This window comes from Solanum verrucosum, unplaced genomic scaffold (assembly GCF_900185275.1).
Source record: "Solanum verrucosum unplaced genomic scaffold, falcon-dt-bn FXZP01000253.1, whole genome shotgun sequence".
NCBI lineage: Eukaryota > Viridiplantae > Streptophyta > Magnoliopsida > Solanales > Solanaceae > Solanum > Solanum verrucosum.
Genome location: NW_026019984.1, coordinates 4,077,863 through 4,097,993, shown reverse-complemented (window position 1 = coordinate 4,097,993; position 20,131 = coordinate 4,077,863). Strand labels below are relative to the sequence as shown.

General features: G+C 36.4%; 1 protein-coding gene across 2 annotated transcripts; it reads right to left on the bottom strand.

Moving 5' to 3' along the window:
• Positions 1-3,473: 3,473 nt before the first annotated feature.
• Positions 3,474-18,914, bottom strand: LOC125818000 (uncharacterized). Of its 2 annotated transcripts, none has more exons than XM_049497500.1 (9): positions 18,413-18,914; positions 12,717-13,433; positions 8,523-8,618; positions 8,356-8,439; positions 7,124-7,358; positions 6,877-7,037; positions 5,655-5,933; positions 5,374-5,570; positions 3,474-3,735 (listed from the first exon to the last, which is right to left on the bottom strand). In XM_049497500.1, exons 1-8 carry the CDS (start codon positions 18,812-18,814, stop codon positions 5,514-5,516), a joined length of 2,031 nt encoding a protein of 676 aa, XP_049353457.1. In that variant the 5' UTR covers positions 18,815-18,914; the 3' UTR covers positions 3,474-3,735; positions 5,374-5,513. The 2 variants fall into 2 exon arrangements, with proteins under 2 accessions (XP_049353457.1, XP_049353458.1); XM_049497501.1 differs by having other exon boundaries at positions 5,390-5,570.
• Positions 18,915-20,131: the final 1,217 nt, after the last annotated feature.

Here is a 20,131-nt window from a genome sequence, read left to right as displayed (position 1 = left end):
TCCTAACTTAATAATCTCAAATTCCTTAGCAATATCTACTAATTTTAGGATAGACAAAATGATCAAAATCAATATTAAATGAATATTCAGTCCTACCTCCAACGTATACATGGGTCATATTCCACTCACCAACAACCCTCCAATTTTCCATCTAAAGTTAAAGTAGTGTAGTAGCCATTATAGAATCTACAATTTAAATTTTTTTAAGACACTAAGCAACAATTTAAGAAGTAAAGAAATTAGCAATGTTTAACAGTTAAGAGTGTAAGACAATTAGACAATTAGGCAATTAAGACTATTAGTAACTAGTTTAATTGGTTTAAGACTAGTGTAAAATAGTTGATGATTCTTTTTTAGTTCATCTTTTTAGAAGAATCCTAACTTGATCATCTTTTTATAAGAATCCTAACTAAGGAGTAATATTTAATAAGAATCCTAACTAGATAATGTTTTAATAAGAATCCTAACTTGATCATTTTTTTTATTAAGAATCCCAACTGAACAATATTTTAATAAGAATCTTAATTTAATCATCATTATAATAAGGGAAAATTACGCGGTTAAGCAAATTTATAGTATTTAATTACTCATCATAGCTATAGTTTGCTATAATTATCACTCGCGACTAACATTATACATTAATTACATGGGTTGACTTCTAGTTTGTAGAATTAGTCACGTTTGTATATGTATAATTCGCCAGAATATACAAATACATATGTATAATATACAATTATCTAACCGATATACATATACAATTCACCTCTCTCCCACTATCTACCCTCTCCCGCTCGCATCTCTCCTCCCTCTCCCAATCTCTCTTGCCATATATACAAATGCATATGTATAATATACAATTATCTAACCGATATACATATATAATTCACCTCTCTCCTCCCTCTCTCAATCTCACTCACCTCTCTCCTCCCTCTCCCAATCTCCCTCGCCTCTCTCCTCCCTCTCCCAATCTCGCTTGCCATATATACAAATACATATGTATAATATGCAATTATCCAACTGATATACATATACAATTCACCTCTCTCCCACTCTTTGCCCTCTCTCTCTCGCCTCTCTCCTCTCTCTCCCAGTCTCGCTCGCCTCTCTCCTCTCTATAACATGTAGCTACGAATTGTAATTATTAAACTATAACTATGAAGAGTAATTAGGCTATTTTTGAGTGGTTATATGTGAAAGTTCCTCTTATTTTAATAAGAATTCTAACTTGACCATCTGTTTATAAGAATCAAAACACCATCTTTTTATAAGTCTTCACTAACAAGATTCTATAACACTTCAATCAGATGCATCACAAAAACATTCATATCTGCTATTGTCTCCACATTTAAAGTGTTCGTAGACTATTTTGAACACAGCCCAAGCAAATTTATATCGAAGCCCTAGCAAACTCAAAATCGAAGAAGATACTAACCTTTTGAAGATTATGCCCAACAAGATGAGAAAAAAAAATAGCAGCAAATGAAGCTCTAGCAAATTTCAAATTGAAATTTAATCAGTAAATAAAGCGCTAACAAAATCCTAACAAAATAAAGAAATAACAAAGCATATCCTTACCAACATTTTCTAGGTTAAAACTCTTTGATTTCCATGAAAATCAAATGGTTATGTTGTGAGATTGGAGAGAAACTTTAGTGTGGAAGAGTCGATTAGGTGTGAACTTTAGTCGGGTTTGATTTTTATTTTTTTGTTTAGTTATATATATATATATATATATATATATATATATATATATATATATATATATATATATCTATAGAGTGGTGGTTAAACCCTCCTTATTGTATGGGGTGGAGTATTGGTCAGTCAAGAACTCATATGTACAGAAGATGCATGTTGTGGAGATACAGATGTTGAGACATACTAAGAGCGATAAGATTAGGAATGAGATTATCTGGGAGAAGGTGGGAGTAACTTCTGTAGCGGACAAGATGAAGGAGGCGAGATAGGTTAGGCATGTGCAAAGGAGGTGCATTGACGCCTTAATGAGGATGTCCAAGAGGCTAGTTGTAGAGGGCACACAAAGGGGTAGAGGTAGGCCGAAGTACTGGAGAGAGGTGATTAAACAAGACATGACGCAACTTTATATAACCAAGGACATGACTCTATAGCAAGGAGTGGAGGTCGTATACTAAGATTGTGGGATAGTAGTCATAGAACTAGTTGTTCTTAACATTTATTGTGTTTTTGATTCACACTATTTTGATGTTTGTTAGTATTCCTTTCTTGTAGACTTTGCACTGATTTTCTTATTAATGACAGTGTTTTCTTCTTCCTCTACTTGAGTTTGATACACTTGAGCCAAGAGTCTTTCGAAAACAGTATCTCCATCACCCCAAGATAGTGGTAAAATCTACATACACTCCATCCTCCCCAGATCCCACTTAGTGAGATTTCACTAAATATATTGTTATTGTATATGTATCTATGTGTATGCTACATCAACAAAAAAAAAAAACCATATGTACATGAGTGAATAACATGTTCTTTTGTGTACGGCATGAGAGGATTGTAATTCAGCTCAATTAGTCATGTAAATGTTTTAAAAGTTGTCAATAGTTTACGAACGGAACTATTAATTCTCTCAAAGAAATAAATGGAGATCAAGGAAAATAAAATCAATGGAAGTTCTTTCAATCAAAATACTATTCCCAACTCCCAAGCATGATTTTGTGTAGCATATATTAACACAATAAGATAAGAACGGTTATGTTCCTTCAATTTTATTATCGGATTGACATTTTGTTACCATCCCTTCCCAATATCGAGTTTGATGATCATAGTACTTGGAACAAAACCCATTATTCGAATAACTACAAAAAATAGTTCCATCTATCACATTAGTTGAATCCATTCGCGATAGGTTTAACATAAACAAAATTTAGTACTGGTATTGAGCATTTACGTGAAGAAGAAGACGACCCAGTAACAGACATGGATAAGTTGAAGAAGCAGCAAAAGAATGAAAGGGTTAAAAGGACATCATCTGCTATCTCCTCTACATTTCATTATCCTTTAACACCACTTCTTTTTCCGCCGTCTTCTTCAACATTAGAAATCTTTATTAACAAATTCTTACCTTCCAAGCCATCAAGAGGAGATTCAAGAATTTGTGTTACACTGATTGCTGAGTAAAGAGCAATAGTAATAGCCACATCAACTAGTCACTATCACCTTACACTAATCTTTCCAATGCATCAAGTTTCTAAATCAGTAAGACCACACACATGTGAAGAAAAAAAACATGAACTCGAATCGAATTTTCAAGTCAACAGCAGATGTACAAGATATATTTGGCCTTACCTTGTGTTAATGACAAGTCAAAGAAAATATTCTCCAACATTCTGTAAATAGATATTAACTGAGACGGACGAGGGACAAAAAGTTTCTCAGCAAAACAGGTAAAATTACCAGTGGCAGGTATTTCATGGTTACCTAAATACTAAAACTAAACCCCCTCAAGATAAAGAGAGACAAAGGACAATAATGCCTTCTCATTAATTATCCCTGCTAACACCCCCAATAGTGGGGGAAATACAGAATAACAGGTGCGACAATCACAGACAATATTATATTTATAACTAGGACAAAAAATATACAAAATTGCGGCTGGGGTACAGAATGATGCAGTTGAATATGACCGGCTAGGCCACACGAGCATAAACCAAGCAAAGCAAAAGCCTTGAATTTGAAAAATGCTGGAATTAAAGCTTAAACCTGCAAGAAGAAGTGGGGTTGAAGCATAAGCAAAACTTGGCCCATCTTTGGTCACTTTCTGGTAGATTGAATCTAAAGATTACACAAAGAACAAAGGATTAAAAACATAAAAAGATTGCACAAGAAATAAGGAAAGACATACGGGAAAAAGACTGTGGAGCAGCGTGGGCTCCTTCCCTTCTCGTGACTACTTGAAACAAAAAAAAACAACACAAAAAATGACACTAGGGACTTCATCATCTTCTCCTGAGTCGAGAGGGGAGATAGGAGGGAGGTAGATCACCCAATAGGCAATGGGGAGGTGAAAAAGATAATTTGTAAAATTTTCTGTAAGATTGGCATAAGCTTATTTTAAAGAAGGTGATATTTGAAACTGAAAAGGCTAAAAACAAGGTGCTATTAAGATAAAATCAAACAGTATAATACCTCCTAGAGTGAATTATGAAAGAAATTATGGTAGAGTTAGCGGCAGTTTCAAATTGTTCACGCTATAACTCCTAAAACTGGTGCAAGATGCTTATTCAGGACACAAGTTATTGAACCTGCACTTCTAAGTCTTATTTTGTGTTGCCAGCCTACCTTTCATTCCACAAATGCTCTGCAATAGTTCTAAGTCATTCTATACCTCAAAAAAGGAAACACAAAGATGGTTTGACTTGACAGTTCAACCTTAGAAATAAGGACAAATACCGCCATCTCCTGCATTATCTCACCCCTTCATAGACAAAAAAGAGAGAAAAGACACGAAAGGGAGGGGGGAGGGGGAGGGGGAGGGGGAGGGGGGGGGTCCTTTATGCCTTCAGAAGAAATAGCGCCAGCTGGACACTTTTTGGCCATGTTTCTGGAAAATAGCCATTATCCTGGAGTTCCAACGTTCACAAGTGACTCCAGTTTCACTTGTAGAAGTTGAAACTCCAGGACAATGTCTATTTTCTAATTTCATGGGAAAGTGTCTATTTACGAATTTTACCCTTGAGAACTCTGCCATGGTCAAGGCCCCCCACCCCTCATTCTGTTTCCAACTCAAATTCAAGGGGGACTATGGACTGGAGCCTCACATTGATGATTTAACACGGCCTTCTTCTAGAAATGTTGAGCAATAGTAAAAATTGGTGTCACTAGTGATAAACTTTTTCATGATCAGGAGAGATTTAAGAAGAGTTCAAATGCTTCTTTACAACTTTGCCAAAGAAGAAAGGAGGGCACTAAGGGAGAACTTATCGACGACAAAAAAAAAAAGGCTTTCTAAAAGCTTTAATCACGTGATTTACATAACTATAAAGCCCCATGAAGTATGTATAGCACTCTTTGTCCCATTTTATGTGATGTAGTTTGACTGCACACGGAGTTTAAGAAATATGGAAGACTTTGCAATGTTCCAAATCAACCCTTAAAGAAGAGTACACCTTGAGGACTTTTTGTCAAAAAAGTGGACCTAACATGGGTAAATTGTGGAGTGTTATTAACTATTTGCCAAATAAGGAAATGTGTCGTTCTTTTTGAGACTGTCTAAAAAGGAAGTGCATCATATAACTAATTGGGACAGAGGGAGTATGAAAAATCAGAAATTTATGTGTATTCATTGAGTTATATTGATGTCCCTACGATTGAGAAATCATAAATTAAGTCATCATAGACCTTGATGAATGCATACCATGTTCTCCTTGGTCCCAAAGGTTGCAGACATGGCATTATATAAAACATGTTGATGCCCACAAGCAAACATTCTGCACCAGAATCTCTCACCAACCACTGAATTAAGGATAAAAATATAATAGTCATGTAGAACCATCACCAGAAGTAATTGATTGCCCCAGAGCCGTCCTCGCTCTAAGCTGCACAAAGGGATCGAACAAAGTTTTAATTGACAAGCAAAGAAATAATCTGAACATAATTTAATCCAAAATAATTGCATTGACCTTTACATCAAGGCAAGGATCATTGACCATGTTTTTCAACTGGGAAACTATGCCAGCATTCCGTAGTTTCATCACTCGGCCAAATGCACCAGAACTGCTTGGAAAAGTAAGGTTTACTAGAGCCCAAACTGCTGCTGTACGTAACCGGCTATCATCACTATGTAAAAACTTGGACATAATTGATTCACATTCATTAGCTAACGGTGGAAAGAGCTCTTGCATAACGGCTTCCTTGTGCACCTCATTTCCAGATGCAACATTGGTAAAGACGTACATACCCTAGAGAGATTTTCAAAACCCATAATTACTTGGACATTATTCTCTAAGTATCAGTATGTAATCTATTGATAAAGAAAACTAGAAATGGAGCTTATCGAATAAGAAAACTAGCAATGTAATCTGCTGTATGCAATATGTGCAATAAAACATTTATTGCTTGAAATGTCTAATCATCTTCTTTCAAGAAGAAAGTACATCTGTGAAGTTCATTCTCACGCACAGAATAAGCAATTTATTTCTACTTTTAGTGACTACTTTCCACATTATCACTTTTCTAGATGTATCTTATAATCATGCCGATTCAACCATAGAGGATTTGTCAGCAATTAATGGCAGAGATTATAATATAGAATCAAGAGATACATGCCAAGGTGCGTGAAAGCCAAATCAACGTTAAGCTATAACTTGATGCAATTATTGCTAATTTCAAAATTGGGTCAACCTCAACCATGATTTACAAAATTTCTCCAGCAAACACACATCTGCACTTGAACAACTGATTTTTAGCAGCATGACTATCTTAAATTCTTGGCCTATTAAGGCAATAAAATATTTGAATGCTCCCATATATGATACATGCACATTAGCATAATTTTTGCTCACCGCGAATAAAAATCAGCACACAGTGTTTAACCACCTAAAAGATATAACCTCCACCACTACTGATACTATATTCATTTTATACTACACAAGGAGCAGACACTTTTGCCTGTACCACAGTCACAACTAGATAGTACATACACAATTAATATCTGCCTCACAAAGTATTAACACAAATATCAAATCCTTAACAGTTCATCATCAGCTTAAACAATCATGAAAATCCAGCAGAATGACCAGAAGAGTCTCAGAAGGTTGAGTAGGACCTGTTGTACTTCTAATCGTTAAGAATCCATTTTACGACTGAGACATCCACAATTTACAAATGAACAATAGTCTTTACCTGAATAAGGACTTCGGCTTTTGAAGCACTTTGCAGTTGCTGTCCAACAGCATGCAGCAGAAGAGCGTCCTCAGCAAAGACATGCTGGATAGAATCTAGAGGCCCATCAACAAGATTACAAACCAAAGCTAAAGCTTGCTCTTGAACACAAGCCTCAGGATCTGCAGCACAAAAGTGTTAACCTCAAATGGACACATCTCTGTATAACCATTACATTCCAGGCAACATATAATATCAGAAAAATTACCACAAATCAGGCTTCTTAAGGTCAACTGTGTGAGCTCTGATAGAATTTCCTCTTTACACTTGACACTCACAAGGAATGTTAGATTCCTTAAAGCACACACGGCTTTTACCCTAATAGTTGCATCCATTGACTTCGAAAGCTGAACGAGCTGCTTCACACCTCCACATTTCATAAACATTGTCTTATGTGCCAAGAAATCAACCACTATGTTGCTGATGGCATCTAGGGCAGAAACCTGGTAATAAAGGATTAAGGAACATATTATGAATCCTCCATCACTCAACCTAAGAAAAATTAGGACCACAAACGCAACAGATATTTTCAAGTCATGAGATGCAGTATCTACTTGAACCAGTTGAAACAACAAGAATGAAAAAGGTGCATGTATGTAACATCTTATTATAATCTCAGTTAACATTCCTTTCATAGATTCTCTAAAGCATACATGATTACAATTGACAACGCTCAACAAAGTTTTAATGAGCACACTTCAGCTTAGCCAATGGCAAAGTTGCAACTTAATTGCTTCAAAACATCACTTCTAAATGTGTTGTCATTGTGCTTGAGAGAACTTCCTGAACTGATTCTGAGTTGCTTATCTTGCTCACAAGTAGCATCCCTATGTTAACTGGATTAAAAAAGAGGAAGCAAAACTGTTTTGCCTCTTATCTTCCAACACTGCAAGCAAGGCTCAGAGGGTGGAGTGTCAATGTTCTAATACTACAAAATACACACACACTTAGTCCCCAATTAGCTGGTCCAAAACTATATAAACTTTTTATATTCACTCCGCTCCATTTGGGTAGTTTCATTCCAATACTCCGGACAAATCAGGGGTTCTCTAAAACTAGATATTCTATAAATCTCACACTTAACCCTATAATGATATACAAATCTTTAATCAAACTAAAAAGAACTCTTGAAGAACACAAGACCTCAACTACCAAACCTTATCCCAACTAATTTGTATGACCTATTAGTCACTAAAATTAACAGTTTAGCATCATTGGTATTGTTGTCAAAAGGTCAGGATCTCCTAAGCTTCATTTTACCAACGCCCAGCGCAGCTTAACACAAATATACGAGTTCAAACAACTAAACACAACTTCTATGAGGATAATGCTCAACAACATACAGGGCATGAAAGCCATCAGTCTAGCATCAGCTATGGTGCCAAAGTTGCAAATACAGGTTCCCAGGAGAGCACAAGCAAAAAAAAAAAAAAAAATTACCTGGACAAAGGTCAAATCATCAAATAAAAGCTGCACCAAGGGAGCAACAAAACTCTCGTTCATAAATAGACCTGCACTAAGATTCTGAGAAGTCGTTTGTCAGCCAAGATCATTGCACGAATAGCCAATATTAAGAATTAACTGAGGCTATTATGAACGTCACAAACCTTCACTGAGCGAGAAACGTTTTTCAAACAAACACATGCTGCAGCACGCACTTCACCACTATCCTGACTCAGGGCATCAGTTACAAACTTCATAGCCTGTGTACAGAAGAAGTAAATATTAAAAAAATTGGTGCATGACCTCCACAACACTAAAAGCTTCACAAACAGAAAGGCCTTCATAGTTAATACTCATTTATGACACAATTCTAGAACGACATACTTCAATTTAACACAACTAAGCAAAGTATCAAATATCTTCCAAGTGTTCTGCCTTTTAAAGCACTACGAGGTTCTCCAAAATGTGTGTCTGCTACTCTTTTTCATAACAAAAAAAATATCTAGTAACCCTCAACTGAATTCATTTGGACACACTGATCCTGTGCATGTGCCATCTGCAGCAGCACAGTCTAGTTCTCCACCATGCGTGGTACTATCGAATTCCAGTCCCATACCTGATGACAAAGATATGCTTTGACTTGATGTGAAGTTACTGAGGCAAGTGAAGTTGATAAGGACTTGTATGATTTGTGCGAAAATCTAAGCTCAAAGAAAAGGACTGGTAGATAAAGAAGATGAAATGGGGAAAACGATGAAGATAATTATAAGAGGTTGATGGATATGATTTTATCAATCTTGAAGAGGAAGAGGATTTATTGGAGACTTCCTTGGCAAAATCTGGAAACAGATAAATTGCTATGGAGGCATCATTCTGATGGTCAATTCTCTGTGAATAGAATGTATAAAAGGGACCTAGCCACAACTGCACGGAAAAATCAGGGCCAGGGAGTGCTATCTGGAAAAGTGTAGCCCCTACTAAGGTGAAGTTCTTCACTTGGTTGGTAACCAGGACAACTTGCCTGACACATGATGCACTTCAAAAGAGGGGAAGAATTATTGCCTCAAGATGTTATCTTTGCAAAGAAGCTCTAGAAACCAACAATCACCTTTTCCTCCACTGCAAAGTAACAACACAAGCATGGGCTCTATTCACCAATTTAGCTAGCCTCAATTAGATTATGCCAGAACATACTACAAACCACTAAGTTGTTGGGCTAGAAGGGGAGGTAGCAAGAGCCAGAATAGATGGTGGAGAACAGTAACATCTGGTGGATCATATGGAAGGAGAGAAATCAGAGAACTTTTTAAGGGAAAGAAAGCACTATAGTGAAGATTAAGTGGAAAGTAATTACCACTTAGGTTTTTGGTGTAAAGAAATGAATACGGAAGAAATTCAACTAGTGGATTTTTTATTTTTTTTGAGACAGTAACAATTTGTATTTCTATTTCCAAAAAATCAAAACCTGCCATAACCTGTTACAGATTCCTAATTACAAATTAAAGAGAGTATATGAGATCTTCAATCCTATGACAAAATTACAGGGATCCTAAGACATTCACAACTGATTCTAGATCATCCATATACTCCTGTTTACACCAAAAATGAAACAACACAAGACAGGTCATCTTCATCTTCTGGATAGTGTTACTCTTGTTCTGAAAACATCTAAGGTTCCTTTCTTTCCATGTTGACCACCAAATACAAGCAGGGATGATTTTCCATCACCCTATGTCTAGAGATGTTGGCATAACTACTCCAGATCTTCAGGGTTTGAGTTACTCTCCTTGGCATCACCCAATTCAGTCCTTTTGTATTAATGAAGAGGTCCCACAGCAGGTTGGTGATCCTACAGTGAAGAAACAGGTGAGTCGCATTCTCAGCCTTTACCCCACATAGGAAACATCTAGGGCTCAATTGGATACCCCTTCATGAGACTTTTTTTTTTGATAACCAAGACTGTGGCCCGACCTTTGGACCAATCACAGCCTTCTAAACTCGGTGGATAAGGCTTGAACCTGCGACCTAAGCCACAAATCCTCCACCTTTTACCACTCGAGCTAGGCTTTGGGGGCACCCCTTCATGAGAATTTCCTGAGTCAAAACAGCCTGCTTAGCAAGTAGCCAAGTAACACAAGACACTCTATAGGGAATTTTGGTTTTCCGGATCAGTTTCTAGGGCCACCCATTAATCTAGTTATTGAAAGGGTTGAAATTCAACTAGTGGATTTCATAGGAGCCGTATAAGTAGTCCTGTTTTCTTTTTTTGTTGTTGCTTCTATGTATCTAACACTTTTAGAGGTGGCCAGCATAGCATAGCCCTTAATGCTGAGGAATACAAAGTTACCAGTTTCAAAAAAAAAGGTTGAACTTCTTGTAAGCCCCCTTGACATTGAATCTTCCTTGCTTGTGATCTTGCCATTCCAAACAGTCTTGGACAGTATTTCCTCCCCTGAATTGTTCCAGAGTTCTGTAGAATTCTACTACTCTCTGGATTTCCCAATCATTAAAGGTATTCTAAAGCTCAGATTTCATCCTTGGTTTGACCAAACCTCCGCCACAGTAGCCCTCTGATGTTGGTTGAGGATGAACACATCAGGGAAAAGTGGTTTTAAAGGACCTTGTTCCAGCCAACTATCTTCCCAAAATGAAACCTTCACACCATTTCCAATTTTGATTCTGCAGCTCCCTCTAAGTTTTGGCCAGAGATTCCTTATGGTTCTCCAAAGGCTGGTTCCATAAGTGTTGGTCACCATGTTAGTTGACCAGTGATTTTCCATTTCATATTTTGCCTCAATCACCTCCTTCCACAAAGCTTGTTCATTGGAGGCTAGCCTCCAAAGCCATTTCATTAGTGGACATTGATTATGAGTCTTCAAGTTTCTCACCCTAGACCTCCAGCTAGTTTATTCCCAACTAGTGGATTTCATAGGAGCTCTGTAAGTATTCCGGTTTCATTTTTTTTATTTTTTTATGTCATTAATACGTTTGGAAGTGGCCAGCATAGCCTTTAATGCCGAGGAATACAAAGTTACCAGATTTAAAAAAAAAAAAAGAGGAAGAGGACTGCATTCCTATTTTGTTTGTTGTTTTATGACTTGAGTTTTGAGCAATGTCATTAAAATCCTTTGGAAGCGACTAAGCGAAGGGTTATCGCTTCAAAGTGAAACCATGCGCTTTAGAGAAGTTTGTGCTTCAAACAATGATACACAGAGTGATTCCAACGAAAATAAGTCATTATTCTGAATCTCAACTTTGAAGAGTTATTTTGATATCGGCGTTATTGTATATAGGATGCTAAAATTAGTTATTTACGCTGCAACTGATCTTTAATTGTATTAAATTTGTAGGCAGTTGATGCTTCATAACTGTACACTTCACTTCTCACTTTTTGCTTCAAGCCCATTAACCTTATCACTTCTTTGCGCCGTTCGCTATTAAAAACATTGGTTTAGAGCATATATTCCCTTTTGACCTCCTTTTACTACAAAAATATATTACTGACCTTTGTTTGTCATGACTCTATCCTTAGATCATGTTTACTCAACTTGTAAGTCAAGAAAGTGGTTATTTAATGGTACGAATATTTTTAGATAAGGGTAACTGAATAATCTTTAATGGCATGAATACTTATTTTGTGTGTTGATTCTTTAGTTATTTTTTAGAATATGTGCTTCACTTTAATGACGTGTGTACAGTTGCTTCTTTGAGCTTTTTGCATCTCAAAACACTTGTTCATTGTCCTCCCTTGTATCAAATCTGGGATCATCATTTATCTTTAGCCATTTACAAGGAATAGTGGAATACTTTATAATTTATACAAGACTAACGAATTGAGCTTCTGTTATGAGCCAAGCTCAAACCTACCATATAATTTGAACCGAGTTCAAATTGAATTCACACATACAATTTGAGCTCAAATCTATCCCACACTCAATTCAAGTTCAATAATCTGAAAGGAGCAGAAACAGCCAGGATCCAACTAATATTTGATTCAATTGCAGCTCTAATTAAAACAAAGATAAAATGTAAGTTATGCGCTTGCTTTTATGAGAGATAGAATTAACATATTCATTACAACTGAACCTACCATCATTAGCACTCAAAGCTTCGATTAGTTTGGTACTTTAAGAACTGTAATTGTTAATCTAAGCAGATTCTAAGAAATTCCAGTTTGCATGGTGTTCGGATGCAGCTCAATGGATTAACCTACATTACTTTCTTTATCTATGAAGTTGGAAACCAGGCAAACAAGGTCCAAGTGCAGATACCTGAATTAAATTGTTTGCTTGCAGCCTTACAGCCACACAATGACAATAAACACAACAAAAGTGTTTATACATGGTAAAGCAACTGACCTCTAATGACAAAAGCCGATCCCTGCAGCGTTCCAGTCTTGAACACATGTTAGCCAATGCAATAAGTATTCCCTCCAAACGTCTCGACAATACTGGAGCTTTCCGCAGGTGGTTGACAAGTTTATCGATAACATTTGCCTCGAATGCTAATACTTGCAGATCCTCCTTTTCTGCAATTAAACTAGACAAGGCAAAAGGAGCTTCGTCTCCAACTTGATCATCATCAAGAAGCTCAAGTAGAATTAGTATCAATTTTGTTTTGATTCGTAAATCTTGAAGGCAAGAAGGAGCAGCGTTCTTTATGACAATCAAGCATATGCAAGCAAGCAATCTTGTCCGGGCATTTTTATCCTTGGTCAATTCAGTAACAGTACCCAATGCTCCTCCATTTTCAGGTTCGGTGAACTTTGATATGACTTCAGGATTTCCCTTCAGGATAGTGGCTAGAGACTCCAAACTAGCATCTTTTTGAGTTACAGACCCTCCAAGCATACAAGTGAGCTTTTTAATAATTCCGGCATCACTTAATGCCTTCTGCTCCATACTTGTCCAGCAAGAATGTGTAATGATACTTGCACCAAGTCCAGTCACATTCTCATTTTCACTATTCAGTAACGACTGGATAAATTCCATATTGTTCCCCTGCAGAAAATCATACCTTGGGGCTAACTTCGATTGATAAATGAACTTAAGGGAACGAGCAGCTGCTCCGACTACCTGCATTAGATCACAGTTAAATAATCAGAGATAATAGCAATGATGAGATATACTCCTAAACAATGATTTTGGGACATATCAGTCAAAAGGTTCAGCCTCATGATCATCTGAAAGAGCAGTAAAACACCTAGTTGATCTGCTCTCCCCAAAATTACTTTTAACTTATTGCAAACTGATTTCCTACATACAACAACAACATACCCGGTGAAATCTCACAAAGTGGGGTCTGGAGAGGGTAGAGTGTACGCAGACCTTACCACTACCTCGTGGAGGTGAGAGGCTAATCCGAAAGAGCCTCGGCTCAAGCGCATCAAACCCAAGTAAAAGAAAATAACGATGAAGACATAGCAGTAATAAGAAAAGCATGGTAAAGTCAACAAGACAGAAACAATAACAGCAGCAAAATAGTGTGTTAATCGAAACACAAATAAACAACATATGGCAAGAACTACAATGGTACGATTAGTACTACGACAAGCACTAACAAGCATAAACCTTCGCAAAGCAAGACAACACTTTATCCCTACTGGCCTTCTACCCTAATATACGACCTTCACTCCTTCCTATCTAGAGTCATGTCATGTCCTTGGTAATATGAAGATGCCCCATGTCATGTTTAATCACCTCTCTCCAATATTTTTTCAACCTACCTCTACCCTTCTGTGTACCCACTACAACCAGCCTCTCGCACCTCCTCACTGAGGCACTAGCGCACTTCCTACATAGGTAGTTTTAAAATCAAGAAAGGGGAGAGAAGAAGAAAAAATATGAAGTGCCAATATTTTGTTGCAATTCTATTTGATTGGGTAAATTATCAAATTCTTAACTTGTTCAATCATAAATTTTCAGTTCAGCTCCTAAAAAATAATAAGGAAATCTATTTCACTTACTTGTCAAAGACGATTATCTTAAGGAACAAAATTCCCCAGTTATGATATTTGAACGTCAAAGTCAACAAATACTTCAACTTCTACCGGCAGTTGAGTTCCTCGAGGAATTTTTTCAACTGCCTTGATGGTCCCACTAATCACTCTCCCATTTTTTTCACCCACTAACTCCTTTTTTTACCTTGCTTTGCTTGAAAATATTTTGGAAGAAATGTTTCCAGATAGAAATGTTACCAATTTTTCGAAAAAGTAAAGTTCTTCAATTTCAAAATGAGTAATTCAAAAATTATTCAAAAGATGTACAAGGACATCATTTATATCATAAATTGAGTACATTACAAGTGTGTAACTATCCACCTTGTCTACGTACGGACGGCAATTCCATTTCATATTGTCTCTGAGTCTTTGTTTATAAATATCATACTAGCATTACTAAAAAAAGGAAGAAAAAAATAAGGAAATTCTAAAAATGTTTGATTCTCTAGGACTCTGGTGCCGTGTGAATGTGGGAGATTCATTTACAAAGAATGTGGTTTCAGCATTGGATATTCACATTGATCTCATTCTCAACCATACTCGGGAAATCCTTTTCAAGTCTTCTCCAGGAAGATTGACTCGACAAGAATGGGTGGAACATTTTTCACGCCCGGCTCACAAATTTAGATAAAAGAAAAAGAAAGGTCAAACAAATTTTCTTTTCCTTGTTCCTGACAACAACAAAAAGAAAAACAAAAGGAAACACTTCTCTTCCATCTATTTTCCCTTCCCTTCCCATGCTAGTTTACAAGCATAGAATAAATAACAGCCTATGGAACAGGCATAAAAATTTGACATTAGAACAGATTTTTTCTAAAATGATCAGGTATTAGAACAAATTAACATAACAATTCTAAAAAGTAAATGAGGGGGCAAAAAACTTAAACATATTTGGAAGGTACTAAAGAAAGTTCAAAAACAGGCAAGTCAATCAAAATTCAATTAATGGTGAAATAGGTAACCATTTTTCTCATTGGCAGAAGGTCAATGTAAACTTGTGACTGAGATGGAGATTGCATTCAGAAATAACAATCCAAAATATAATCGCAAGTTCACAACAACTGAGTAAATCCAAGTTCAAATAAGGCTGAATACATAGGCAGCCCCTTAAACTTGTCAAGATTTTTCATTTAGACACCTCAACAGAGGCTATGAGGCTATGAGGGCTGAGGCTATGACCTGTTGAACACTTGATCTATGCATTTACTGTGTCAATTAGACACATATCACTCAATCATCAGCAAAGTTTAAATCTGTGTAGTTGACGCGCAAGTTAAGTGGCAATATACAAGTAAAGCAACGAAACAAGTCAATAAAAAATAAAGGAAAAGAGACCCCAAGGGTGTGGCTTAGTGGTAGCCTAGTGGTCAATGAAGTGGTTGAGAACCATGAGCTCTCATGTTCAATTCCAAGTGGAGACAAAAAACACTAGGTGATTCTTGCCATTTGTCCTAGTCTTGGTGGACAAAGTTACTTGTTGCTAGAGGGAGGTGGCAGGTATCCCATGGAATTAGTCGAGGTGCGCGAAAGTTGGGTCAGACTCCACGGTCATAAAAAAATAAATTAAAAAACGATAAATAAATAAAGGAAAAGAGAGACAAGACAAAGTAAGTGCACATTTTTCCTTCTTCTTCCTTGTTTTTTTTCTTCTTTTTCTTCTTCAACAATACTGTTTATTGTTCTTCCCACAATCTCTCTCTTTGCTGACAAGCGTTAAAATAAAGAGTCGATGTTGGATCTGGTTTACTCACCATAAATTTTCTGGCAACATAATCTTTTTCCAGCAACTCAAATTTGATTTAGAAGGAGTCTTCTTCTAATTCAGTTCTACTCTCTGGCACTGCTCTAGTCACTAAACTTTTAGAAGTCCTGATCTCTCTAATGCAAGACATGAACAAGACACTATTCCTCAAATTTGCCATATAACACAGCTGTGATTAATGTTCCAGGAAAACGGGTCCAAATATCATTAAATTTCATAATTTTTACCTTCTCTGGGACAAAATCTATCTTGGACCCTAACCAAGCTTAGCACCCAACTTTTTGTCTTTTAAAACGGAAAAGGTTATATAGTTTCGAGACGGGAATCAGATTTGGGTTGCCATTTTTTCCTAGAGGTTATTTTACCAACAACCGTGAGGTTTGAATCTGAACATGAAAAAAAAATGGGTTTGTCAAGGAAGGAAGTTTTTTTGGCGAAAGATACTAATAGACAGGGAAGAGGGAAGGGTGGTGGGAGGAGGAGGTGGATGGTGGTGGAAAATAGCGGAGGTAGTGGCAGGAAAGAGTGGGGAAGAAGGAGAAATTTGAAAGAAACCATAAAAAGGAAAGTAAAAAAGGGAATTAGCCATTCTCAAGGCTTAACGCGCTAAGGGTGGGCAGTGAACACTCTTCATCAGCACATCATGTCTAATTTACACAAATAGACTTGAGTTCAGCTGTTCAATTGAACAAGGCTAAGTTTGAGTGCCTAAACGGAAAAAAAAAATTGGACAAATTTAAGGGGCCGCACATGTATTCAGCAAATAATCATTTATAAAACTCGGATTTTTACCAACACATTTCAAGGACTAAAGGGAGCCCAAAATCATCAAATTAAGACGCAAGCCTGTTACTAGGGGAGTGTTAGTAGCTCAGTTGGTTGGTTGGCTATCTGAACTTTCACCTTGTTGGTGAGAGTTTGATTCCCCCACCATCCCCAACGCCAAATTTCAGTTTCAAAAAACAGAACAGTGGCTGAAATGTGGTCTCCCCAAGGTTGGGATCTATCTCTCAGAAGGAATTTAAATGACTGGGAAGTTTGTAGATTAGTTGAATTCTTTAAAAGGTTGGAATCATTTCAAGGTTTGAAGGAAGGGGAGGACTGCCTATGGTGGACAGAGCACAACAAAGGAAGATACAAAGTGAGCTCAGGTTACAAGGTCATGAACAGGGCTCCTCTAACCCTCAATTGGCCTTGGAGACAAATCTGAAAAACCAAAATTCCACTCAAGGTGGCATGCTTCACTTGGCTGCTAGCAAAGGAGGCAGTACTAACACATGAGAATCTGAGGAAACGAAACAACATTCTGGTGACACGTTGTTGTTTATGTGGGGAGGCAGCTGAGACAGTTAGGCATTTGTTCTTACATTGCAAAATCACTGATCAATTGTGGAAGATTTTCATCAATCTCAGAGGCATTCAATGGACAATGCCTAGCAAGATTGTTGACACTCTCTCAAGTTGGGAGGAAGCAGGAATTGAGGCAAAGAACAGAAGTTATTGGAGGACAATTCCAGCATGCATCTGGTGGACCATTTGGAGAGAAAGGAATGCTAGAAGCTTTGAGGATAGAAGCAGATCCCTACAAATGATCAAAACAGATTGTATTCTGTTATTATGTTTTTGGTGTACAAAGAGTTCCCCTGTAGCTGCAGAAGCAATCCTAGAAGTATTAGAATCATGCTAGGCTTGCTGTTTTTGTTCCTAGATTTTCATACGTTTTTGTAAAGGGGCTTTCAGTACTACATAAGTACTGGTTTATAATACAAATCGTTACCTTCTCAAAAAAAAAAAAAAAAGTATGTTACTACGATTCACTAGTTTCACCCTAACGGATATTTTACTTGTTTTAAGGATTTAGCAAGTTGAGAAAATGGATGAAATAAGCAAACCAGAAACAAAGATTGTTACACAGTAATCCTCTTCCGTTCCAATTTGTAAATTTGGATGTAATGTTTTTCCCTATCAAACTAACTTTCAAACATTACTTCAGTATTTTTCTTCCACCAGCACTAACATAATATATATAAGTTAATCAAGTAACTTGAAACTTTTTGCCCAGTATAATTTGCTTTAAATTATATGTAAACACCAAAACAAAATTCTTGAAAATTTGAAATTAGGATTTAACCCGTACTACAAACTAATAACTACACTAAAACAACCTTTTCTGACCTATTCTGGGTACAGAGATAGCAGACAAACAGAAGAAATTAAGCAAGTAAAAATTTTTAATTAATTTAGACATTCATTATAATGGAGCCAAAACAAAAGATGTCAAAATTTGAAATTACCTTATCATTAGGATAAGAAATAAGGCGAAGAAGAAGAGGAAATGCACCGGCATCAAGGACGGCTTTAACACCATCATCAAAGCCACAAGCGAAGCTACCAATAGCAGCAGCGGATTGAAGAATTAGCGAATCGTTGAGTTCCACGTCATTACCGGAACAAACAGAACCAGCTGCAGAAGCGGCCGCGGTGGCGGAGGAGGAAGAGAGTATGGAGGTAACAGACGGAACGGCGCCAAGTTTGAGGAAACAAAGCTTTTTCGTACGGTTACCGATGATCTGATTCTTAAGGTCACGGAGAGCTTTGAGTTTTGCTTCGGTGGAGGAAGAGCTCAACCGTCCGATCAGATCCTCACGACGGCTATGAGTCGGAGGGGGCGGCGCCGATGATGCTGAAGCCGGCATGGTTGAGGGCTAATCTGGAATTTCATATGCAGATGCGACCAACCGATTGTGCAAAAGAGAGACAAAAATGAGAAATGGAAAAGAGAAATAAGAGTTGTTTTTTTTTCCTTAATTTTATTTCATTATTTTTTACGACAAATAAATATAGATAGTACAATAAAATAAAATATTTATCAAAGTGGAAGAGCCAATTATCCATTTGATTAATATTTTAAATCTTAACCATTCATTGTTGGAGTGCATATTCATCAATTATCAATTAATTGTAATATTGGACAGTCGTGATTTGTGAATCTCATAAGGTATAAAATAAATAAAAAATCATTCTTGATTCCATACATTTGAATATCACATTTGTTAGGTTTAAATACCTACTTAAAACTTATTTGTTTGTACTTAATGAGATCTGATGTTCAAATCTTATAAAATCTCTTAATGAATTAAATTGCTCAAATATATGATTTGAGCATGATTGGATTAACTTTTAACTTATTTTTGTTATGTTTGACTCTAAAACAAGTGTTTATTAGTATTTTTTTTATTTTACCTAACACTAGAAAATTTACTTTTAAAAGAGTTTAGAATAAGTCAATTCAAACCAACTCAAGTCTTAATAGTATTCAAATTCTATGGGCTCTCTCTCTCACACTTATATTGTTATTTCATTTACGTACTTTATCTTGCCTATTGTTCTTTTAGTATATGTGCTCACTTTTTTCAATTACAAGAGAATTTTTCAATTGCAATTGTTTTTGTGGCTGAAACACAAATGCTAATGACAATAATAATTAGTATGTTTTAATCCCAAACAATTGAATTGACTAAAATCATCAAGATTAATGATGAAATAAAAGACATCCTAACCTTGGTAGTTTGAAATTAAAATTCAGTTCCTCACAAGTTCAAACAAAACTTGTGTGCAAATGGTGATTCCACATTTTTGTGCAAATAAAAGAATGACAAGAGTGAACTTTGTCAAAAAAAAAAGTATTGGTACTTCTCTGAAAAGTTGTCTATAGTTCCTAGAATTGTTGTCCTCAAATATACATTTTATGTCTCACAACTAAAAAAAAAACAATAAATATGCCTACTTTGGACTCAAGCTCCGCTACAAATTTTGGTGTGATCAATCGAATCAATCGGACAATTATTGTTTGACCAAGTTTTTTCAAAGGTACTTTTCATAAAGTATTTTTGAGCAAAAACTCTCTTTTTTTTAGCTTATGTCAAAAACACTTATTTTCTTCTAAAAGTTTGATCAAACACCTTACTTTTATATAAAAGTAAAATTGGCCTCCAAAAAAAGCCAAACTGGCT

Excerpts from the sequence above, each read along its gene's own strand:
- LOC125818000 (XM_049497500.1), bottom strand. The coding sequence starts at position 18,814 with ATGCCGGCTTCAGCATCATCGGCGCCGCCCCCTCCGACTCATAGCCGT. Across the intron at positions 13,434-18,412 it reads TTTCTTATCCTAATGATAAG|GTAGTCGGAGCAGCTGCTCG; the intron begins GTAATTTCAAAT and ends GATCTAATGCAG. Across the intron at positions 8,440-8,522 it reads ACGTTTCTCGCTCAGTGAAG|AATCTTAGTGCAGGTCTATT; the intron begins GTTTGTGACGTT and ends ACGACTTCTCAG.